The sequence below is a fragment of the Geotrypetes seraphini genome, chromosome 8 (genome assembly GCF_902459505.1).
Source record: "Geotrypetes seraphini chromosome 8, aGeoSer1.1, whole genome shotgun sequence".
NCBI lineage: Eukaryota > Metazoa > Chordata > Amphibia > Gymnophiona > Dermophiidae > Geotrypetes > Geotrypetes seraphini.
The window spans coordinates 80,572,095-80,597,521 of NC_047091.1; the positions used below are offsets into that span (position 1 = coordinate 80,572,095).

Genomic DNA, 25,427 nt, shown 5'->3' on the forward strand with positions numbered 1-25,427 from the left:
TCATCGACTCCTTGCGCCTCACCTTGGGTGAGCCGCTTAATCTTTCTGTGCTAGTTCTAATCCACAGCTCCTGTTGCCAGAAAATTTGAGATCCCTTACCTCTTTGTCCCTTACAGGTGTGAGTCGCAATGTCTTCCCGAGACTGCCGGACGGATTTGTACATTAAGACAGAGCCTGCCAGCCCTGAGAGCATCCAGCAACATAGCCCAAGTGCATCATCTGACACCAGTGGGAGCGGACCAGGCCATGAACTGGATTCAAAGAACATCCATATCCCTGCGGGTACACCAAACCGGCATTGTGAGGAGGAGCAGAGTGATGTCCAGTGCAGGGGCAAATACATGTTGAGTTCCATGCCCAAACGTCTCTGCCTAGTGTGTGGAGACATTGCTTCAGGATACCATTATGGAGTGGCTTCCTGTGAGGCCTGCAAAGCCTTCTTCAAACGTACAATACAAGGTAAGAGGCCTCCATTCTGTTCACTGTCTCTCTCTGCTTCTGTTGCTGTGTGTCTCCATCAATGTCTCTTACTCCATCTTCAGCCCTACCTTTTAAGTTGTATTTTGTAAAAAGCAAGGATGCCTGTAACTGAGGGTCTTTTCATCTGCCTTAGACTGTCCTGGTCATATAGCCTTAGTGAAGGGACCACACACGCCAATTAAAAGGAGCCAGGGTCAGAATAATGGAAGCAGCAGGAGTTTGTCTCCTTACCTGTTGCCTTTGAACAATGGAAGGAGAACACCGTCCTTGAGAGTCAAGAGAAGAATCACTGCAAATTTCAGTCAACATTGCAGAACTTGTAGCCTTTGAGAAAAAGGGCTAGAAAGGAGAGTGTAGAATGCTCTTTTTCACTTGTCCTGTTCTGCTCACAACCTTTCAAACTCATCATACTCGCAGTCTAATCTAGTTACCCCTGATGCTTCTGTTCCCAACAGTCATTTTATTCTCTCTCTCTCTCTTTCTTCTGCAGGCAGTATCGAATATAGCTGCCCAGCCACCAATGAATGCGAAATCACGAAAAGACGCAGGAAAGCATGCCAGGCTTGTCGCTTCACCAAGTGCCTGAAAGTGGGTATGCTAAAAGAAGGTAAGGCACTGAGCCAGCACTGCCTCCCTTCCCGTTCCTAGCATGAGACTGAGCGCAAAACCAGCACCAGGGAGCACTGAGCCAAGCCCAGCTCCCAATATAAGGAGCAGGAAATACATACAGCCAAAATTGTGATGGATATAATATACGCAAATGAGGTAAATTTTAAAGTGGTGCCAACATATAGGTGTTGGGATGATGTGCGCTGAGTGCAAATTCTAAGAAAAGCAAATTTGATCATGTCACTCCTCTCTTAAAGGAAGCCCACTGGCTTCCCATTTCCCACCGTATCACTTATAAAATTATTCTACTCACTTTCAAAATCAAACTCTTACATCAACCTACATTTCTTGATAAAACTCATTATTCCTCAAAGTTCCACTCGTACATTAAGATCATCGGACCACAAACTTCTCTATATTCCATCCCTAAAAGACTTCTATTATACTCGCAAAACAAATTTTGCTATAACTGCCCCTACATTATGGAACTCACTTCCACAATACCTTCACGACGAACAACAATTAGCCAAATTCAAGACGAATCTAAAGACTTTCTTATTTCGGGACGCTTTTACTCAAACCTAAAATTTTTTTTTTTTTTTCTCTCTCTCTCTCTCTTTTTTCTTTCTTTCATCAGGCAAGCATCCATCATCTTCACGCCTCCCTTTCCCTTCGTTCAATCCCCCCCCCCCACTTTTCCCATTTCTTCTATACAATGTAATTTTTTCCCTTTCCTCCCCTATTACCCTCACACTCCAGTATGTCAAGTCTTTGTCGTCTATGTTTAATTTTAGATATCTTCATGCACATTCTACTACATTTAAACTCTTTATTAATTTTATTGTTAACCGGCCAGACAATTGTTTGATGGTCGGGATATTAAAAACTAATAAACTTGGAAACTTGGAAGCGTAAATTTGCAGTTTTGCGCCTAACCTTAGACAAGAGCTCTTAGGCTATGTCAACGGCTGGTGTAAGTGCTCACGCCTAACTGTTGGTAATTAGATAAGTATCCCCTAGTATTCTAGAACCTATGCACAGAACTTATAGGAATGTCCTTGGCCCACTTATGCCCCACTGAGGCCACACCCCTTAGAAATTGTGCATGACAGAATTTACACATGCAGTGTCTAGAATAGCAACTAAGGTCGGTTATGCACACAACTGCAAATTAGTGTTGATTAACATAACAGTTTGTTTATAAATCACAGTACATTTGGGTTCAATGCGGTTCACAAAAAACTAAAAACTGAACATATCAATAATATATCTTGACAACTCATATCAATCAACAATAGATTTAGGATACAGATAAGTTAAGGCCAATTAACACCAATTCAAGCCACTAATTAGTTAATGCCAATTAACCAATTATTAAATTAAGTTGCGCATGCAACTGACCTTATTCTATAAATGGGGCACCCAACTTTGCATATGGCGCATTAAGATGTGCACAGAAATTGGTGCACACAGCTGATTTGAATGCACGACTTGTTTAACAAGCCTAATTGATGCTGATAATTGGCAATTAACACTTCATAATTCTATTTCTGAGGAAGATCTACACCTCTCTGGTTTGGAACATAGGAAGGGATTCCTGGATTCAGCTTTTATATTTCATATTTTATATTTTATTTTTATACTCTTATATTTTTCTTTTCTTGTGATAATGAGTTCTTTTCTTTTTTGTTTTTACTTCTTCTAAACCGCTTTGATGCTATCGTGAAGAGCGGTCTATAAATATGAATAAACATAAACATAATTGATGCTAATTGGCACTGATTAGAAGTTGGTAGGTGCATTCTATAAAGTGGTACATCTCTGTTCTAGTACATGAATCTGAAAAAGGGGTGTGGCCAGAGGAGCATGAGTGGATCACGGGCATTCCTAAGATTTATGCACACTGTTACAGAATACACCCAGTGCATACACAAGTTAGACATAGGTACTTAGATCTGGTTTTCCTTGGCTTAAATGGGTGCACCTAAAAGTTATGATAACACACTGGCACTTAGCACGATTCTATAAGATACACGTATGCTTTATAGAATTTCATTAAGTGTCATTCTAGTTGGCACTGATTTTTTTTTTTTTTTTTTTTTTTGGATGCCATATAGAGAATATGGTCCTGAACATAAAATGTGTGTGTGTTTGTGGTGATTGTGCACAATGACGCACATGTAGTCATTTAGATGCACTGGAGGTGTCATACACTTGTTTCAAGAAATGAACACACTGGAACGGTTCTTTACTTGTAGACTCCTACTTGTCGTCTTTGTTGAATCATCAAACTTGTATTCATCATACCCAGGCTGTTTACACTCATGCTACTGAGATGCTCCATGTGTAACATCAGTTATGCTTTCTACTGCTTTTTTACCTAGTGCGGAAGAATTGATGTAATTTTGAATACATCCCTTTAAGGATTAAAAAGGGAAGCTAGTGGTTAGAAACCTGTGACCTTCAGGGTCTGAGATGCCCATTGTCATTGGCTCCTAGTGCAGGAATTCTAGGGCCACAAATGCTGGGAATTCTCACCCAGAAAACTGGATTAGGTTTACCTAGACAGACACTGAGCACATACCATGCAGTGCTGGAGGAGAGAAAGGGATTGGGATTTTAGCCCATGCTTTTCCAGTGGTAGTTCAGGGTGAGTTACATTCAGGTGCAGTAGATATTTCTCTGTCCCCAGAAGCCTTGCAATCTAAGGGGTTGATATTCAGCTGTTAGTTTTGCTGACCATTGCCAGCACTAAACCCGGAAATTCAGTTCCAGGCTACGTCTGGGCACCGGCAATGAATTTCCAGATTTGCAGAGCTGATTAGCATATAGCCAGTTAAGTGCAATATTTTATGTGGTCTATTTGTACGGTTAACCTGGCTGGTTGAGTTTTGAATACCGTCACATCTGGCCAAGTGCTGATTCCACTCCCAGAATGCTCCCAAAATAGCCAAGTTTGAGTTTAGTGCTAACTGGTTATTTTCAGCCATACTAACCACTTAAGTGCCCCTGAAAATGACTGGTTAGCCCCTAAAAGATGATTTAACTCACCAGGAGCTGTTTCTGGCTAGTTAAATCACATTGAATATCGACACCTAAGTTTGTACCTGGGGATATGGAGGGTTAAATGACTGGTCCAGGATCACAAGGGGCGTCGGAGGTTACAGGATCACCAGGGTGGTACTGGAATGTTATGTTAGTGTTGTGTGTTTTATATGTTGTGTGTCAACTTACATCCTGCCAAACCCTTGCATATTGGAGTTATAAGTGGGTTACAATTGGTAAATAGCTTTGCAAAAGCTTGTATCCCTACAAAGACTGGATTGGGCCTATTTCATCATTGGTCATTTATACATGCATCAATATATACATACAAAGACTGAACTAAACCTATATCATTTTGACAATTATTACAAGTTTCTGTGGGATCTTACTTCTGAAATTTGAGCCTGAAGTCTGAGTCTGTTTTGGGTTTTTTGCTTAGGCGTTCGGCTGGATAGAGTACGAGGAGGCCGGCAGAAGTACAAGAGGAGACCCGAGATAGATGGTGTGCAGTATCAAAGCACATTCCAACACACGCAACTAGGCATTCCCAGTGCCAAGACACCAGGTAACCATTTAGCAGTTCCTTGTAGTTAGAGTCTGTGGTCTCCTGCAATTTCACATCTGGGAGAAAGGATACAATATCTGCCACTTCTGGTGCAATATATCTAGGAGTCCTGACTATAGGTAATATCCCCCAAATAATGATTTGTGTTGCAGATGGATGACATTTACATTCTTCAACTCTGCCTCCTTCTCCAGTGGCTGTAGTGCCCCCTTTAGTTTTTCCTTCCGCAAGCGAGTTGAGAAGATGGTGTTCTGATCATTTTTTTGTTCTTAATTTTCAGGCTTTTATCCAAATCCAGAGATTTTGTGGTGCTCAAGAGGTTCCCAGTGGCCCTGGGATAACTCTGCATGGAAGAGGATACAGACTCTGGGAAAGAAGTCTACAGCTAGCAGGGAAACCCTTGGGGTACCTGTCTGGCCAGCCTGCAATAGGACTTGTGGAGCTCAGGGTCTGTTCTCATGGAAGCTAGCTCACAACCTGATTTATCAGGTACTTGAGTGTAGGCTGTTTGGCCCTCGTGGTGGTCCAGTTGGGTTTTAGTGGGTGCTGGCTGCATTTCCCTGCCCCTTGTCACATAGATCCATGGGGGTTGTGGGCTCGGTCCAACTTTGTTCCAACTTGCAGTTCGAAGATTGCAGCACGTGGATTTGATTTGGCTGACTGAGGCATTCTCTTCTCCAGATTCCAGCTTCTGTGACAGTTGAAGCAGGCTAAAACCAGCATACAGATTGTAAGTAAGGCTATTGTAGCCTAAGGAAAAATCAGGGGGGGAGGGAGGTGTCTGGAATTGTATGTTTGAACCATTTATGGGGCCGGATATAGGGTTCCCCACCTCCAAAAACCCCTTCCCAGAATTTTTTGACCTTTGATTTGGTTTTCTTGGGCCGCTTGTGGCGCAACCATGCTGCTGTGGCAGCCATCTTTGATTTCACAGTTTTTGTTTAAAAGCCTCCATCTGATGCAGAACCCTTCAGTTTTGCTGAAAATCACTTGGGATGGACCCCTCAAGCTGTGATGCCAGTTTTGCGCATGTGCTATGTGCCATAGGGCATATGAGGGAGGGGTTGGGAGCCTTGGGCTTAGCCTGTCCTGGTACCTCCAGAGCTGGGGGATTGCAGATGTCTCCTTTTGTGGAGGAAAAAATCCCCTCGAGAGTCTCTGGATAGTGATCAGGTGAAGCATAGGTGCGTGGATGCCACGGAACCTAAGAGGAGACTGTGGGAAGCCCTGAAGAGTCCTCGGGGCCCTCTAGTCAGGGCTTTATCCCTGATTTTGTAAGTCTAATGTGGAAGTCCTATTTAAATTGTTGAGGTTTCCAGGCTCTAGTGGAAGGAATGCTGGTGACTGCACAAGGGATCTTCCTCACTTCAAATGTGAACCTTCCAGAAAAGGTCCCTGGGCATGATCCAGAAGCCCAGTCAGATAAAGACTGGGGGGGGGGGGGGGGTACTGGGAGTCTGAATTTGTGCCTTTGCTGTCCTAGAATGAATCTTCTCTTGTGAGAGATGCTGAGGCCAGGGTAGAGCCTTTGAGTCCATAGGCAGTAGCAGGACTGTACAATCAAGTTGACAGCCTTGTTGGAGTTTATTACTGAGGCACTGTGAGAATTAGAACTGGATTTTCTGTAGGTATCTGCTATGCAGTGCTATGTTAGGAGTGCTTCCCAAACTGACTTATTTTTTTTCCCTCTCATCCTGATCTCGCTTCCTTAATTACGAAGCATTGGAAGACTCTGGAGGGCTCCCTATGGTTTGCTAAGCCAATGACAAAGCTTTACTCTATGGCTCCTGAATTTCAGCAGTTATTCAGCCAAAAGTGGATTCACTGGTGGCGCAGGTTACCAAGTGCACTTCCCTCCGCAGTGCAGGGAGAGTAAGGGTACACAGGACCACAGTCCTTAAGCGGCAATTCGAAGCCTTAGCCTTGGGAGTTAAAGAAGTATCAGCGGCCTCTTTTTTTTTTTTGTGGCATGCACCTGTCATATATGAGTCCGTCAGATTCCTGTCACGAATGACATCTACCCCCAGCTGGTAATGATGGGGATTGATTATGTGATGCCCAATATGACATTATCAGAGCATTGAGCAAGGTGTCTGCTTACTCTATCTCTGCCCGCAAAATGCTTTAGATCAGGCAATGGGCAGGAGATACAGTTTTGAAAGCCACTCTAAGCAGGCTGCCCTTTAAGGGACAGATGCTCTTCGGTAAAGGACTGGATGATCTTATGACCAATGTGGCAAACCATTGAACCAAGACTTTTCCAGACAGTAGATCTCATGCCCCTAGAACAGACATGAGCAATTCTGGTCCTCGAGGGCCGGAATCCAGTCGGGTTTTCAGGATGCATGCACTGCTTTCAATGTATATTCATTGGGGAAATCCTGAAAACCCAACTGGATTCTGGCCCTCGAGGACCGGAGTTGCCCATGTCTGCTCTAAAGGGTCTAGTCTGGGTAATTCTCATGGCTCAAGGCACTTTTGACAGTACTCTGGAGAACATATCAGAGTTGTCGGCAGAAGTACGGAAACTCAAGGCATACTCAGTCCTCTAGTCTCGCTTGCCCCTAAAGCCTCCAAAAAGTCTCAATGACGTTGGGTCAGTAGCCGTGCCTCTGCAGATAGGAGGGAAGTTAACAGGAAGTTAACAGCCTATTAAGTATCTGCCCAAGCCCGATTTCTGAAGGAAGTATAGGCTCTATGGCTCAAATATCTAACAACCTTCATACTATTGCTTGGACTCTGACAGCCTTCTCTGGTCGTCCAGCCGAAGAGTCCACAAAGTAATCTGTTAGGGTGTAACTGAATTCAAATTTGTATTCAACTTATGTTATCTCCAGCATCCAGCAGTCCAAGCTGACAAGCTGATCCATGCCCATGCCTCCCAATATATTTCATAGTGTTCAAGAAAGACTCGGATGATAGGAGACTGAGCAGTCAATGCAGTGCTAAAGGTGGTGTGTTTCTGCATGGATACTGTTCATTCTATCATTGTAGCAGTTGCACAAGGGGAATTCCAGGCCTCCGTCAAATCCAAGGGGACTATCTCCATATTCCCATATTTCCAGAGCACAGAAAGTTCTTGAGATTTCATATGCTAGGGAGATATTTTCAGTTCTCCACACTTCCCTTTGGTCTAGCGACAGCTCCGTGCACCTTAACCAAACTGATGGTAGTGGTACTTCCTTGCTTGGACAACTGGTTGATCAGAGTCCCACCCAAGATGGAAGGAGAGAGAAAAGTGTCCCAGGTGGTCCAGCTATTGCAGGATCTGGGCTGAATTGTCAACTTTCGAAAGAGTCACCTGGAGTCAAACCAGACCCTGGAGTATTGGGAATCTGTTTCAACTCGGTGGAGGGTCATGTTTTTCTTCCCAAGCCACGCAAATGGAAGCTTACAAAGCAGATTTCAGACTTTCTGAGGATGCCAATTCCTATGGCACTGTCTCCAGGTACTTGGATCCATGACAGTATCCATAGAAGTAGTCCCGTGGGCAAAGGCTCATATGCATCCTTGCCAGGACTCTATTATCACGATGATCCCTGCAGACAGATTTGCTCCAGAAGCTGCTAGCCTGGACAGTGGAAGCATGGTGGAGCTTGAATTGGTGGCTCTGATTGGAGTCATTGGAGAAAGGCATACCATTGATATTTTCATCTGGGGTGATTTCTGATGACAGATGCCAGCCTCTACAGCTGGGGGGAGGGAGGCATTGCCTTGGTCATCCAGTTCAGGAGCTGATGGACACCGTAGCAAAGAACTTGGAATTGCAAGTCATTTAATTCACCCTGCAAATGCTTGAAAAATATCTGGAAGGCAAAGCAGTTGGGGTTTTCTCAGACAATGCCATGGCAGTGGCTTAAGTCAATTGACTAGGAGGTACCAGAAATACTCGGCTTTGCCTGAAGACCAAGTTGTTGTTCCATTGGGCAGAATTCCACCTGCAGGCGCTCTCGGCAGTGCATGTAGCAAGAGCAAACAATATACAAGACTATCTCAGCCGAAAGATCTTAGACTCTGGGGAGTCGTTTCTGTCCCACAAAGTATTCAACTGCATATTGTATCAATGGGGGCAGCTGGTTCTTGACCTCATGGTGTCAGCAGAAAACAAGAAAATGGATCAGTTCTTCAGCCTTTAAGCTGGGAAGTGGCAGCTTTGATGCCCTAGTTCAACCGTAGCTAGAACAAGGGCTTCTGTGTTCCCCCGTGGCCCATGATAGACCGAGTCATATGGCGAATAGTGAACCATCCGAGGATGGTAATCCTGATGGTGCTGGATTGGCTGTGTTGACCATGGTATGCAGACTTAGTGCGCCTTCAAAAGGATAGAAGTCTCAATTTGCTGGTGCATTCGGAATCGGATCTCCTGTCACAGGATCCAGTTACCATAGAGAATCAGGAATGCTGTGGCCTTATGGCATGGCTCATGAATGTTCAGTTCTAGTGTGGAAAAGTTACTTGGAAGTGGTCATAGCTGCCCTTCTTAGAGCAAGAGACCAATAACGATTACAGCCTGTGCAAAGGCATGGAAGTTGTTTCAACAATGGTGTGCGAAGGACAAGAAGGAGCCAAAAGTCCAGTGTCAGTGGCTTTTGCCTCGCATCCTGATTTAGCCAGGTTTTTGAAGGGAGCGCTCAGATTTCAGCCTACAGTGAGACAGCTGTTCCCAACATGGCAGCTGAAGATCATTTTGAGAAGGCTCAGGCTCCATTTGAGCCTTTATAGGACACTTCGCTGATGGATCAGACATTGAAAATGGTAGCCATTGTCTTGGCGAGAAAAGTAGAGAGCCATTTCTCAGACTTACAGAAGCAGGAGTCTTCCTTCACACAGTCCCTTTCTTTTTGCCAAAGGTGTTGTCAGCCTTCCATATCAATTAGGAGGTCAGGTTACCTGTGTTCCATTCTAAGGGTTCCAAGAAGAGAGACAAAGTGTTAGAATTGCTAGATGTGCAGAGAACTCTTCTCTGTATCTCGAAGTGATGATTGAATTTCATTTAAATACTTACGTGATGTAAATGCGCATGAGTCGAGTCTCTTTCATTTGAAAGGAAACTCTGGAATGTGAAGGGTACAGGATGAAGTTAAGAGGTGAAGGATGAAGTTAAGAGGTGATAGGCTCAGAAGTAATCTAAGGAAATACTTTTTTACAGAAAGGGTGGTAAATACGTGGTACAGTCTCCCAGAAGAGGTAGTGGAGACAAGACTGTGTCTGAATTCAAGAAAGCCTGGGATAGACACGTGGTATCTCTGCGGATGGGCAGACTAGATGGGCCATTTGGCCTTTATCTGCCATCATAATTCTATATGTCTCGGATCATCTTTTTGTCCTTACCAAGCTAGCATCTAAGGCAACCATTTCCAAATGGATTCGTAAGGTGATCTTGTCTGTGTACTTTGGCTGTGGGAAATAGCCACTGATTTCCTTGACAGCACATTCCACTAGACTCTTTGTGAGCAGAGTCTTGCGCAATCCCTTCCGAGGAGATTTGTAGGGCAGCTATGTGGTCTACTCCCCATACATTTACAAAGTTTCACAGAGTAGATGTGGCAGCACAAGAGGATACAGCCGTTGGGTCCTCAGTTTTAAGGGCAGGCTCATCTGTCTCACCCTACACTCAGGAGTCTGCTTAGGTATGTCACGTATAGTCAGAACACCTAGACACTTTGCACCAGAATGGAAGATTAGGTTCTTATTTTGATTATCTTCTTTCTGGTAGATGTGTCTAGGAGTCTTGACGCCCTGCCTTGTCAGTTAGAATTTGCCTGCTTATTTCCTTGAACAGAGTGTATGTCCATAGCTGGAGATCTTCTCCTGCCAGTCTGATATGAAGAGTAAAACAATAAACATAAAGTGTGAATCTTTCAGATCTCCATAAATGTTAGTGCTGGTTGCATTTTGACAGGTGGGTTGTTTATTTCACCTGGGTTTACGTTATAGGTTGATTAACATGGTTCAATTTTGTCTTGCAGAGCAAAATATAAATGTATTATCAGGGATGTTCCCTGTACACCTCTCTCCTACTTCTTATGTTGTAGTGATGATCGATTGCTGTGGTACAAATAAAAGGGGACATCTACAGAAGGAGGCGGAGTTGAAGAATGTAAATTTCAACTGCAACACAACTTGAGATTTTGGGGATATTACCTATAGCCAGGACTCCTAGACACATCTACCAGAAAGAAGATTATCGAGACAAGAACCTAAACTTCCATTCTGTGGAATTGCTGCAGGAGAGTGTGTGTCTGCAGCATGATCAGAGCTTTGATGTTGAGTACCAGTGCTGGTTGTGGCCCTTGAATTTCTTTCTACCCCCTTCCAACTGTTTTGTGAAGAACAGTGCCTCAAACCATATTTCCTCTGCTAGCTAGGGGATTAAATGCATGAACCCGGTCCCAGGCAGAAGAGGGGAGAGGATGTGGCCTGAAGTACTGCGCTGTTGCTGTTGTCTCCATCATGTGATGGATAAGAGGGGTGGGGAAAGAGCGGTAGGGGGGATGAGAGAGTGACAGAATCCAAAGGGTTATGGGAGGAGAATGAATAAGTGAGAGAGGCTCCATTGTGAAAAGTGGGGATTAGAGGTGCTGTGTAGTGTGAGGGGGGTATCTCCCCCCTCTCCTCCTTGGTTCCCTCACCTGCCTATCCTGCCTGAAATCCCTTTTTCACTTCTTTCCTCAGACTCCTTTTTATAATTGCCCTTCTTCCTTCTCATGATCAGTCACTAAGATCATCACCCACCCTGCCAAAACACAAAATACCAAATTAACCTGGTATACAAGAAATGTCAGGAAGTCTCATCTTTATAAAAAGTTGTATTTTTTTTTTTTTAATTAATTTAATATGCAAATTTATGAAAATGTGCCATAGAATCTTGAAAAATATGTCACAGGAAGCCTTAGGTTGTGCTTACAATGCAGTATCTGCTCATAGAACAGCATCTTACATGCAGGATGTTAATTGGCTCTTTCTCTGCCTTTCAGCTACCATAAACACCATTGTATCGCACCTATTGGTGGCAGAGCCTGAGAAGCTGTATGCCATGCCTGACCCCACAGTACCAGATAGCTACCTGAAAGCCATGACTACACTGTGCGACCTTGCAGACCGTGAAATTGTAGTTATCATAAGCTGGGCTAAAAATATCCCAGGTGAGAGAGACAAAGGGTCAGAGGCACACCTTTTGCAGTTACACTGAAATGCTGGATCATTCTCTACCTAAATATTTATGCAAACACTGATTTTATGTTATCTTTAGCAATTCTTCCTTTTTTTATATTTTGTAGCTATTTTTAATGAGTGGTGTATCAACATTTTAATAAACTGTAAACTGTTCTCTCTTGTAGGATTCTCCTCCCTTTCGCTGTCAGATCAGATGAGTGTCTTGCAGAGTGTCTGGATGGAGATCCTGATCCTGGGCGTAGCATACCGCTCCTTGCCTTTTGAAGATGAGATTGTATACGCAGACGATTACGTGATGGATGAGGACTTCTCGCGCATGGCGGGTATGCTGGACCTGAACGGCTCGGTGCTGCAGCTGGTGCGCAAGTACAAAGCGCTGAACCTAGAGAAGGAAGAATACGTACTGCTGAAAGCCCTCACGCTCGCTAACTCTGGTGAGAGAATGCAGCTGTATTGAGGGGGCTCTCTGGAGAGGTGGTGAGAAAATAAAAGCTACCTGTGGGGATCAAGGGTGCCATGTTGTTGTTAATTATAGATTTTGTTGATTGTAAAACTTCTACTCCACCAATTCCTAAACAGATCACAAATAAAATGGGAAATCATAAAAATGTGTATAAGTATGAACACAAAACTAATCTGTATAACATCCAACATTAAGCAAAAAGGCAAAACAAATCTAATTAACTAGACAAAACCAGATTTTGATAGCATTTTGGTACGTTGGTGGCTTTTTTTTTTTTACCAGCTAGTACAAGAGCAGTAGAAGAATTGCCTTCATGATGCAAAACTGTTTCTTTCTTAATCGCCACCAAAATCTGTGCAGACTATCCCACCCATTGAACTTTCTGAGCTCCTCTAAAATACATCCTTAGATGTAGCCAAGATGCTGTCTATTAGAATCAGGTTTGCTGCTCGTGTTTTCCAAGCTAAGCTTACCTAGTCTGCTTATGAGGATAGCTATAACGAATATGTACATTAGAGAGAAATGCACACATTAGATCTTTCTTTCTTGAGATTTATTAACTGCTTTTATGAAGATTCACCCAAGGCAGTGACAGCAAGCACAATTTAACATAAAACTTAAGATTTTTGTTAACAGCATAACAGTAGTAAAAAGACCAAATGAATGAGATGCTCAAAATCAGCAAATTGAAACTTAATAATAGGACCACCATGAAACAGTTTCAAATATATACTTATTAACAGCACTGAAATTCAAATGAGATAATATAATGCCAGCATAATATGTATAAATAACATGACACTAATGCTTTTCTACAATACAGCTTATCATATAGCTGAGGGGCCAAGTGCAGTTGATGCAAATATTTCTCATGCATATTAATTCTGTTGAACAGGGCATACTAGTCCTGATGAGTGGGTTAACTTTCTCTAACTGTGAGCTGTGCAGAAGGAATCAAACACTTTTTCTTCAGCTCCGCCTCCTTCCTCAGAGGTCTGTATTGCATCTCTTAAGTTTTTCCTTCCGCATTCAAACTGGAAGGTATCGTTCTGATCTGTTCTGAGAAGTTTTGTTATTTTGGGGGGGGGAGGGGGGGTTATCCAAATTCTGAGGCTTTTGGTACTCAGGAGCTCCACAGTAGCCCTGGGGAAGCTCTGCCTGGGAGAAGAGCAGACCCTCTGAGTAGCAGTCTGCAGCTAACTGAGCAACCCTTTGAAGGAACCTGAGTAGATTACCATTCCCCTGGGAGTAAGGCTTGCCCCATCAGGCATTTGAGCACAGGTTGTTTGGCTCCGCAGTGGTCTGGGAGGATGTTGTCAGGTGCCAGCTGTTCTTCAGACACTCCATGGGGTCTGAGGTCTCAGTTTGACTTTAGCCCAACTGACAATCCAAAGATTGCAGCATTCAGGACTTGGGCTATGCTTGTTTGAGGCAGTGGTCTTTCTTCACTATGCAGCTCCATTGTGAACTGAAGCAGGCAAATGGCACCAGTGCAGCACAGTGAGTATAGGCTCTTATAGCCTATGGGAAAATCAAGGGGGGGGGGTGTATCTCAGGATTGCAGTTTTGGTGTTTTCTGGGGCTAGCTACAGATTCCCCCACCTCCAAAAACCTCTTCCCTGAATTTTTTGGACTTTACTTGCAGCTTTCCCAGGCCTTTTTTGATGCCAAAACGCTGCCATGGTGCCTGTCTTCAATTTCCCAGTTTTGATTAAGAAGCTTCAAACTGCCTCAAAATCCCTTGATTTTGCTTAAAATTGATTACCAGTGGGCTCCTCAGATCTCTCTACCCCTATATCATGCCAGGTTTACGCTGGATGGTCGGCTGAGCAGCGTTCATGTGCCACGTACTATGGCGCATGTGAGAGGGACAGAAGCCTTATGTTTAGCCCCCTCTGGTACCTCTAGGGTTGGGGAATCACAAAGGGCTTGTTCTTCATGGAGAAAATCCCTCCCAGAGCTCTTGGAGAGTGATTTGGCAAAACGCAGCTGCATAGAATTTGTAGAGCTCAAGAGACAAAAAGGTTAGTCCCTGAAGGGGTCCTCTTGTCTTCCTGCTCAGGACTTTACTCCTGATTTTGTGAGTCTTTATGTGGAAAACAAGCAAATTGCCAGGGTCCTCCTGCGCTCTGAAGGCTTGCATGTGGCTATGCAAGGGGAGTTTGCCCTCCCAAAACGCATTCCCCCCAGAGAGGGTGTCCGATCAGGACCCAGAGGATTAGTCAAAGGACTGGGGAAACTGGGGGTCAGAGACCATGCCTTTACTGCCCCAGAATGAATCTTTGCTCTTAGGAGATTTAGGGGTCTCAGCTTTAAGGAATTAAGGCAATAGTGGCGGCCTCATTCATAGCACGCACTTGCCACATTAGTCTCCCATGGTGAATGATGACGTTTAACCCCAGCTTGTCATGGCAGGAGTTGACTATATAGAAACATAGAAATAGACGGCAGATAAGGGCCACGGCCCATCTAGTCTGCCCATCCCAATGACCCTCCCCTACCTTTTTCTGTGAATAGATCCCACGTGTCTATCCCATTTGGCCTTAAAATCAGGCACGCTGCTGGCCTCAATGCTCTGTATGACATAATCCGTGTCATGAACAAAGTTTCTACTTATGCTATCTCTGCTTGCAGAATGCTTTGGATTAAACAATGGGCAGGAGATTCGGCTCCTAAAGCAACATTGAGCAGGCTTCCTTTCAAGGGACAAATGCTATTTGTTAAGGGATTGGATGATCTTATGGCCAGTGTGGCAAATAATCACCCTAAAGCTTTGCCAGACAGCAGACCACAAGCCCCTAGAGGATCAGGTCGAGCTAATTTTCGAAGTTCTTGACAATTTAGTCAGAACTCAGGAAGAGCCTCTGCCTAGATATCATATCAAGGATCTCGACATAACTACAGAACCACTAGACAATCTCGATCCTCAAGTTCTTGCACTAAAGCAGCCCTCCCCTCCTTCCAAAAAAAAAATCCCAATGACTCCAGATCCATAGCCATACATCCGCAGACAGGCGGGAGGTTATCGGCTTAAGGAGCAGCCTGGGTGCAGATCTGCTCAGACTGCTGCATACTGGACATCATTCGAAAAGAATACAAGCTCAAATTCTGTCACCTGCTCCTGTTTGTGGACTCTATGGCCTGGTGACTGGAGAAAGTGGTCAAAGTCCAAGCGATGGTGACAAGGCTGTTAGACATTCGAGCCATAGAGCCCACACCTCCCAAAGAATCAGGCTTGGACAGATGCTCTATATACTTCATAGTATCCCAGAAAGACTCAGATGACTGGAGACCAATCCCGGATCTGAAGTTCATCAATGTAGCACTGAAAATAGTGCAGTGCTACAGAAAGACTGTTTGATTAGTCATTGTGACAGTGGCACCAGGGGAATAGCCTCCCTGGATTTGACTGAGGCCTATCTTCATATTTCCAGAGCACAGGAAGTATTTAGTACTTTATGTACTGGGGAGACATTTCCAGTTCTCTGCGCTTCCCTTTGGCCTGGCAACAGCACTTTGCACATTCACTGTGGGAATACAGGTGCATCGGTACTTGGACATTTGGTTAATCAAAGCCTCTCCAAGTCAGAGGGGGAAAAAGCAGTGGTAAAAGTAGTCTGACTGTTTTGAGCCTGGGTTGGATTGTCAACTTCTGGAAAACCATTTAGTATCGGTTTCATCCCTAGAGTATTTGGGAATTTGTTTCAATACGGCAGAAGGCTGTGTTTAGTTTCCCAAGCCATGCAAACAGAAGATCTTGAGACAAATTTCAGACTTCCTGAGGATGCTAGCGCCTACAGCATGGCACTATCTCCAGGTGTTGAAGTTCATGGCAGCAACCACAGGAGGTGGTCTCAGATGCGCCCACTCCAGGACATCCTCTTTTTCGCTGGTCCCCGCAGCCAGATCCCCTTCAAATGCTGCAGTGGACAGAAGCACAACTTAGCCTGTGTTGGTGGCTCAAGCCAGAATATCTGTCAAGAGGCAGGTCCCTCCAAATGGTCTCATGGGTGATATCATGGGGAATTTGTAGAGTTGCTCACATGGTCCACACTTCATACCTTTACAAAGTTTTATAGCATATATGTAGCAGTGCAAAAGGATGCCATTTTGGGGTCCTCGGTGTTAAGGGTAGGTTCATCTGTCGTACTCTAGATTCAAGAGACTGCTTTGATACATCCCACTCATCAGGACTCCTATGCCTTATGCAATAGAAGGGAAGATTAGTCTTTACCTCAATAATCTTTCTGTTAACAAGGCATATGAGTCCTGGCATGGCCCTGTCTGTTTATTATTCACCTGCTCACCATCTTAGACAAGTATGTCAGTACAGAACTTGGAAATCTTCTCATGCCACTCAGATATGTTTTGATTAACATTGTTCATTTGTACTTGTTGCAGAGCATTACATTACATTAGTGGTTTCTATTCTGCCATTATCTTGCGGTTCAAGGCGGATTACAAAAGGAGTTATCTGGCCATTTCCAGAGGAATTGAAGAGTAGAGCGGGTTGCTTCAGAGGATTGGGATGAGTCTTGCGATGTTAGTTTGTCTTCAAGGATTTCTTGAATAGCATGGTTTTTATTTCTTTTCTGAACGATTTGTAGTCTGGGGTCGTTATCAGTAAATTGGAGAGTTGGTAGTCTAGTTTTGCTACTTGTGTGGCTAGAAGGCCATCATATAGTTTTATTCAGTTGACGTCTCTGATTGGGGGATGCGTGAATGGTTTGTGGGTTCTCCTATGTCTGGTTGAGGTAGTTTGGATTAGGCGGTTGTTTAGGTAGGCTGGGCTGTCTCTGTTTATGGTTTTAAATAGTAGGCAGTTGAATTTGAATAGTACTCTTGCTTGTATTGGGAGCCAGTGTGAGTCGAGGTATGCTGTGATGTGGTCGTGTTTCCTTGGTGAAAAGATAAGTCTTAGCGCTGTGTTTTGAACTATTTGTAGTTGTTTTATCATAGTTGTGGGGCAGGGGCCAATCGGGTTTTCAGGCTAGCCCTAATGAATATGCATGAGAGAGTTTTGCATATAATGGAAGTGACAGGCATGCAAATCTGCTCCATGCATATTCATTAGGGCTATCCTGAAAACCCGATTGGCCTGGTGGTCATCCAGGATAGAGTTGGGAACCACTGGTCTAGAAGACCTAGGACTAGGGACTGGACCAAGAACTGGAATTGTGTTCTGTCGAAGAATTTTTGAACTTGCTTTAAGTTTCTCATGACCACAAATGATTTTTGTATTTTGTTGATTTGTGGTTGCATGGTACAGCATCTATCTATCGTCATTCCTAGAAGTTTTAGAGTGGGTTGTATGGAGTATGTGATTGAGTTTATTATTAGATTTGTTATGGTTGGGGTGTTATTATTTTTGAGGAGAATGAATTTTGTCTTGTCTGGGTTCAGTTTCAGCTTGTGATTTTTCATCCATGTTGCTACTGTTTCAAGTGTCCTGTGTATTGGGTCTGTCATAGAGGACGTTGGTTGGTCAAAAGGAAGGAGAATGGTGATGCTGTCTGCATAGCTATAGGAGGTTAAGCCTAATTTGTCCAGGCAGGTGCCGAGGGATGCAATGTAGAGATTAAAGAGAGTTAGGGATAGTGGAGATCCTTGGGTATACTGCAGGGGTTGGACCATGGTTCTGATTTTTCTTTGTTCAATTTTACTCTAAATTCTGGATTGTAGGAATCCTTGAAACCATGTGTCATGTCAGGGAAGTTCCCCATACCCCTCCTTATGTTTCATATTGTAGTGGTTATCAACTGCTTTGGTACAAACTGAAGACATGCAGTACAGCCCAATGAAGAAGGAGGCAGAGCTGAAGAAAAAGTATATGATTCCTTCTGCACAGCTCACGGTTAGGTGAAGATAACTCACTCATCAGGACTCGTATATCCTGTTAACATAAAGAAGATTATCAACGTAAGAATCTAATCTTCCCTTATGGATATCCTGAAAACCACCCTATTTAGGTATGTCTTCAGGACAGGGTTGGAAACTGCTGCCTTGGATAGAACTGGCATGCAGCCATGGGCTTCACTGGGTATCTTCTCTTCCCACAGACTCGGTCCACATTGAGGACACTGAGGCGGTTCAGAAGTTGCGTGACACTCTGCATGAGGCGCTACTGGATTACGAGGCAGGCAAGCATGGAGAAGAGCCCCGTCGGGCAGGCAAGCTCATCCTCACCCTCCCACTGCTCCGCCAGACTGCAAACAAGGTCTTGCATCACTTCTACAATATCAAGCTGGAGGGAAAAGTGCCTATGCACAAACTGTTCTTGGAAATGCTGGAAGCCATGATGGATTGATGCTGAAAGGCTACAAGGGCAGAGGGAGGACTGAGGAAATCCCAGTTTTATAGAAACCAGCCATGGCCCTAAGGGCCCCCTGACCCTAGGAAGCCAGATGCAAGGCTATGGGTGCTTAGATTGTATCCAGACAGCAACCAAGGCGGTGCCTGTTGAATGCCTTTTTGTTGGTTGGCACTGAACATGCTGACTTTGGCTACCAAGCCACTGGGAAAGGAAGGGGGATTGACCATTTCCCTTACCCAAAGGTTCCTGCTCCCAAACCCTGATCTCAGTTCAGCACCAGAGATGAAGATGGGATAAAGCTAAGTGGAAGGAGCTTGGTACTGGAGTCAGTCCAGCCTGTGGTGTTTTTGGGGTGGGGGAGTCTTGCTGAACTTTGGGAAAGGTCTGACATACTCCACCCACATATTTGAAGAGGAGAGAAAGAGAAAAAAAACTCCTTCTTTCTTACAAGTTTGGGCTATCCAGGGAATAGAATATCTATTTATTTTTTTTAATGAAAAAGGTGGTTCTTTTAGAGGAATGGGGTGTGTGTTTGTTGAAAGGGAAGCATTAAGGCTATGTTTTTAAGGGGCTGGTATGGAGGAATTTTTTTTTTTTTTTTTGAGGGTATGTTTTTATTTTGTTTTATTTACTAGGTGTGTGTGTTTTTTAAGATTTTCCCAAATTCTGTTTATTGCATCTTCCCAACTGCCAGTGTCCAGTGGTGCTCAGATCTTCATCTCTTTGGATTAGAATAGATAGAGGGAAGATCTAGATTATTTAATACCATTTTAAAGATGTCAGGGGTATGAGGGCTGGGGGGAGGAATGGGCAACTCCTTTCCCTTTAGCAGGAGAACTCGGCTTAGGAGGAAGAGGGCAGGAGATACCTGTGCAACAGCCAGATCGCCTATGATGATTGGGATGGGGATATTCTCAGGTAAGGCTATGAGAAGGGTATTTTTAAAAAAAACAACCAACCCTACCCCCTCTCCTTTGCCTAAGGCCATGGCAGAGTGGTTGCAAAAGTTGTGGGTATTTCCTATGACCTAGGCTCTGGGCCACAAGCTTATATTACTTTGCAGCCAAGGCGGGCCATTCTCTTTTGTATAAGCCAGGAGGCTCAGGGAGTGCTGGAAGGACTGTACCCACTGTAACTCCCAGCAGGAATATAGACAGGAGGGGCTGTGCATTGGGGCAGCCTGATACCTGCTAAATGTTCCTGGTACACTAAAGGTTGTTGGCTGAGATGAGCTAAGGGAACCCTTTCTCTGTATCCCTCTGAAAAGCTGTTTGTCCTTGTTTCAGTATGATTGAGGAGGGGAAGAGGCACAGGCATACAGAAGGGAGTGGGGGAATAAATGTCACTGCCCCTTATAGAAATTGGCCATTTGTGGAAAGTGGGATCCTCTGCATCTGTCACCTCCACCTGCTCTATCTGTTCATAGGATAAGTCACAGGGATCTAAAAGTCCCTCCTTGAGGGCCGCAATCCAGTCAGGTTTTCAGGATTTCCCCAATGAATACGCATTGAAAGCAGTGCATGCACATAGATCTCATGCATATTAATTGGGGAAATTCTGAAAACCTGACTGGATTGTGGCCCTCAAAGAGAGACTTTGAGATCCCTGAAATAAGAGATTGTCTTGTCACCGTCACCCTCTCTTAATACCACATCCTAGTTTTAAACCTAGTTTTTAAAAAACGGTGTGTACCTTTTTGCAGAATTAAAGCTCCCCTAAGGGCAACTATCAGCCTGATGGGCTGTCAAGCATAGTGCAAACTGTTTGGTTCAGAGAGACTCCAATAGATACAAGCTGATCATTATAGTACATATAAATTGATTTTCAGGAGGTTCTTGATAAGGTCCCTTGTATGTAGCTCTTCAGAGAGAGAAAAAAAGCAGAGCTAGGAGGTGATTTATTCAAAAAAGCAACAAAGGGCAGGACTAAATGGTCAGTTTTCTCAAGGGGAGAGAGGTGAATGGTGGAGAGCCCCAGGATCAGCACTAGGCATGTTATTGACTTTTTTTTTCTGGTTCATTTATGAATATGTTGATGAGCAAAGTAGTCAGAGCTGCAGGTGATATTCAGTCATCCACACAAGGGATTGCAGGAGGACCAGGGCAGCCTGGGGAAGTAGGTGTCTAAATGAAATGTAAAATGATGCATGTGAGGGGGGCATCCCAACCATATGTACACAGTATTGGGTGTTACCACACAAGAAAAGGGTCTCTGAGTCAAAGGACAGTATAAAATCCTCAGTGTGGTGTGCAGCAGAAATTAAGAGGCCAGCAGGATGTTAGGAATTATTTGGAAAGGAATGAAAATCATGGTACTGTCACTGCAGAGCTATAGTGTGAGAGGATCTTGAGTACTGGTGCTGCTTTGTCTGCCCCATCTAAAAAAAAACCAAACAACAGAGAATAAGAAGAGTAGAGAATGACACGGGGACAAATTTGTCCCTGTAGGAACTCAAATTTCCTTGTCTTGTTGGTGTCCCATTCCTGTAAGCTCTGCCTTAACCACATAAGCCTTGAACACTTACGATTTTCAAGTGTTTGAGGCTTATGCAGATGAGGATGGGTTAGGGACAGGAAAAGAACTCATGTGGACGGGAAAATGAGTTCCCATTGGGACAGGGAAAAATCTGTCCCAGTGTCATTCTCTAGTAAATAGCAGTAAAAATTCTGATAAAGGAAATGGAACAACTTTCTGTTGAACAATTTAGGGCTCTTAGGGTTAGAGAAGAGATGATTTTGAAGGGATACATTAAAGGTTTAAAAAAATCATGAGCGGTGTGCAAGTTAACAGAGAACAGTTATGTAGAGTGTCATTTTAGAAAAGCTGTACTAATCAGAATTAAGATGTCTAGGTTGGGACAACTTCCATTCTATTAGTATTGTAGAACAGGATTGGCTGCCATAGATCCTGTTCTAAACTACATGAAGAAATAGACGTTTGTGCACTGGTTAATGTAGTACAGGCAGTCCCTGGGCTAAGAACAAGTTACAAATCTGACTTAAGAACGATTTTAATATTCTTGCTTTTTACCTCTACTTCCAGCTGACAGGAGTCAACTGTCCCTACCAGTAAGGTACAGCATGCACAATCACACACTGTTCTTAATGTGGCCATACATCACTCCTGAATCTACTGCAGAAGAGTCGTAGTTTTTGCCATTGGACATACTGCTCAGTGAAATCAAATGAAGCCACAACTGCGTTCTTAAGTATGAGTCATACTTAAGTCAGGTGTCTAACTCGGGGACAGCCTGTATATCTATTTTAAGATCCAGAACAGCAAAAGATGCGGAGCAGACCAAAGTGATGAAAAATATAACATTTATAAATCGTAGCAATCTCTGCCATCTAATTATAAATAAATGTTATACTTTTCATCACTTTGGTCTGCTCCGCATCTTTTGCTGTTCTGGATCTTACAGATTTTGCAGGACATCTGCCTGGCTTGCTTCTTGGGGCATATCTAGTTCAGAGAAAGGTCTAAACTATCAATGGTTCAAATCAGGGACAACATAAACATTTATTCTAGCCAGTCTTTTGAAATAAACATTTATTTTTCCCAAACCTATCAAAAAACCATAGGAGTATTTTTCTGCAACCTAGACATCCCTTCATGGATCTGTTAGGACATATTCCCCTGGATCTTCAACCAGTGGCAGTCATTGTTTTTTTAAATGCTTAATGTCGCTGGCTATATTAGCCCCCAATATTCATTGCTGGGCCATGACCGGGCTAAGTGTGGGCAGGTAGGCTGCCGGAGCTTATGTAAGCCTGACCAAAATTCAGCCAGGCCCACGTAAGTGGGCTGGCTGAATATCGGGCCAGGACCCATATAAGTATTGGTGCCCCTGATCCCCCTCTCCAACCAGACCACCCTCCATGCCTAGGTTGCCCTCCCCCCAGCCTACCTAAATATCTGGTGGAAGGTCACTGGGGGCAGGAGGAGCATGGCCTCCTTGCTCCTGTCCTTGCCCCTTTGCAGCTGCTTCCAAAATGGCTAAATATTGATCTCAATATATTTATTCCCCCTCTGAAATGGGGAATAAATGTTCAATTTTTAGGCCCACCCTAGTCTCATCTGAATCCCTCTTCTCACTCACACCCATCTTTTTATACACTTTCTGAGCCAGTTGGACACTAGTATATTCCCTGATTCCTAGAAGTAGGCAATAATACTGTCCCCATCTTAAAAGAAAATAAAGCTGATTTATCTGTAACCACCAACTAATCTCTAATCTTCTTTTTGTGTTCAAGATCATTGAGAAATTTGTTACAGCTTAATTAACAAATTACGTTGAAAACAAATGCTTTTCACCCATATCAGACAGGCTTTAATGCTTATCATTCCACCAAATGAACCCCTCTTGGCCTCACCAATTACATCAGATTGATCACGGATGGTGGGAGAGATGTGCTGCTTTTTTCACTTTACTTTTCCACCCCCCCTTGAATTAGTTGATCATTCTTGTTGAGTCCTACTTTACTAATTGATCTTTTATTGTCTACTGGCTTAGCAATTCATTAACTCTTCAACCACTTCCATCTGAAGTTCCTAATGGTTCTATTTTAATACCAGTTCTAGGTGATGGTTTTTTTTTCCAACCTGGCCCCTCTAATCTAGTTTCTTTTATCGTTGCTAATAACATTAATCCTTCTCCCCTCTTGACTCGCCCTCAGCTGCTTTTTTCCTCAAAATTAGACCTGTTAGCTAATGGTTTACTAAGGAAGATTTTAGTTATCTCGATAATCCTATTTCCTGTAGAACAGCATATAATTCTTTATTGATGGGTTAAGCATCCCAACTCATGAGTTATTCGCAGAAGACATCAATCATTTTCTTCTCTCTGCCCCCTTGCCTCTCTGGGCAGCACCCTTTCCTCAATCTGTACCAAAGCAAGTGATAAATCCTAGGAAAGGAAATGAAAACAAGGGGGAGAGGCAGAGCAGATCAAACTTAACAGTTAATAAACAACCACCCAACAGGGCAACAAAGAATAGTGGTGAAATTAAAAAAAAAAAAAAAAAAAACCCAACAAAAAACCACGTGCCTGTGTGCAACTGGTACTAACTTATACAGCTCTTAGCAAGGCAAAATGTACCAATTTTGGTACTAATATGCCACCTCTACAGAGGCTCTGCTTCTCTTTCCTTCACTTGCCACAAGCCAAGCCGGAAGACTACAAGCCTCCGCAAGCATAACAGACATCAGATGGGGCGGGGTGTAAGGAATCGCATGCTGTTCTACATAATCCTTCATTCCTGTGTAAACATACGATTACTTATAAATGGGACATACCAGAGCAATCCCTTGAGTCTAGGGCAGGACAGATGAGCCTGTGACCAGCACAGAGGACCCGAATGTCTTCTTCATTTATGCATTCATGTCCACTCTGTAAAATTCTATAAAGGTATGTAGGATAGACCATGTGACTGCCCTACAAATTTCATTGGATGGCTCTGCCCAGGAAGATGCCACACTGCTGGTAGAGTGAGCTTTCTTGGCAAATGACAGCTGCTTTTCATAGCCAATGTATCCTGAGGAAATAGCCATATGGAGCCATCGGGAAATAGAATCTTTAGATGGCTATTACTGATCAAATCAAATAGGTGATCTAACAGGTGGAACTCATTTGACCGCCTCAAGATAACGAAAAAGAGCTCTTTTGACATCCAGCAACTTGAATACTTCATCCTGTTTCTTCTTGCCTGTGGGCTGAAAAGCGGGAAGCTGCACTTCCTGATTGACATGACAGAAGCAAAAACAACTTTATCGAGGACCTGTAACTCAATGTTGAGATTCCACTTAGGGACTGACTGGAGGGTGGAGCCTGAAAGCTCCATTCAAAAACCTGGACACATCTGGATGAGAGGTCAAAGACCTTCTGTTCACTCAAGCTCTAAGATGGGCTGTTTGAACCTTGAAAGATCCTACCACCAGTACTGGACTTCGGAAATGGGTTTCTGGTATAGCAACTTATGGCAGGCCTTCACCACAAAGAAAGCTGCGATCACAGTTTTAAGGCCTAATGCCAATGCTTCAAATTGCCATTTGAGAACTAAGTTCACCCTATGACCCTGAGAATCCTTTAGGATTACTCTACCTTCCCTAGCCAGAGAAGTTTGGTTTGTTTTTTTTAGTAACATGAGCCATGAGAGAATCCACCTTAGGTAGGGTAAATAACTGCTAGAAATCAGAAGCCATGGGCTACAATTTTATCATTGCCCTGACCCCCATCAGAGGACCTATGGTATCTCCCAATGCTCTGTTATCCTGGTAATCTTTGGGTAGGAAGGGAAGCAAATGGACTGCAATTTGGTACTGCTTAACAGTGATTGCTTGGCAGTAGAAACCTGCAAGGGCTCTAAATCCAAATCCCTCAAAGAAACTATAATAACCTCAGTTAAATTTATCAGCTTACATTGCCTGTGCAGCATCAGATCCTCTCCCTGATCTAGGACTTCACTGACCCCTGGTCGCCTGCCCCAAACTGAGAACCAGAATTCTCCAAGGAGGACACAAGGCACTGTGCTGTAAAGGTCTGCTATAGCTGGCTACCCCTTGGAGATCTACCTCTTGGACAGCATGTATGGAGCTTTTTCCAACACTAGGATTACACACCTTTTTCAATAGTAACTCAAGGTGAAGTTGCATTCAGGTACAGTAGATATTTCCAGAGGGCTTACAATCTAATTTTGTACCTAAGGTCATAAAAGCTTAAATGACTTCTCCCAAAACACAAGAAAATACCAGTGGGATTTAAACCTGGCTTTGCTGGC

The 25,427-nt window shown here is 43.7% G+C and overlaps 1 protein-coding gene across 2 annotated transcripts in view; it reads left to right on the plus strand.

The window, feature by feature from the left end:
- The window catches only part of ESRRA (estrogen related receptor alpha), a 61,606-nt gene extending 37,928 nt beyond the window's left edge, over nt 1–23,678 (plus strand). Inside the window, exons 2-7 of one of the 2 annotated variants that reach the window (XM_033955059.1) lie at nt 117–459; nt 971–1,087; nt 4,574–4,699; nt 11,677–11,844; nt 12,040–12,309; nt 18,398–18,645. In XM_033955059.1, the coding sequence (XP_033810950.1) occupies nt 129–459; nt 971–1,087; nt 4,574–4,699; nt 11,677–11,844; nt 12,040–12,309; nt 18,398–18,645 (1,260 nt within the window). In that variant the 5' untranslated portion in view covers nt 117–128. Of the gene's footprint in view, nt 1–116; nt 460–970; nt 1,088–4,573; nt 4,700–11,676; nt 11,845–12,039; nt 12,310–18,397 lie in introns of both variants that reach the window. The other variant, XM_033955058.1, reaches the window with a different exon arrangement.
- The last annotated feature ends 1,749 nt before the right edge of the window (nt 23,679–25,427 follow it).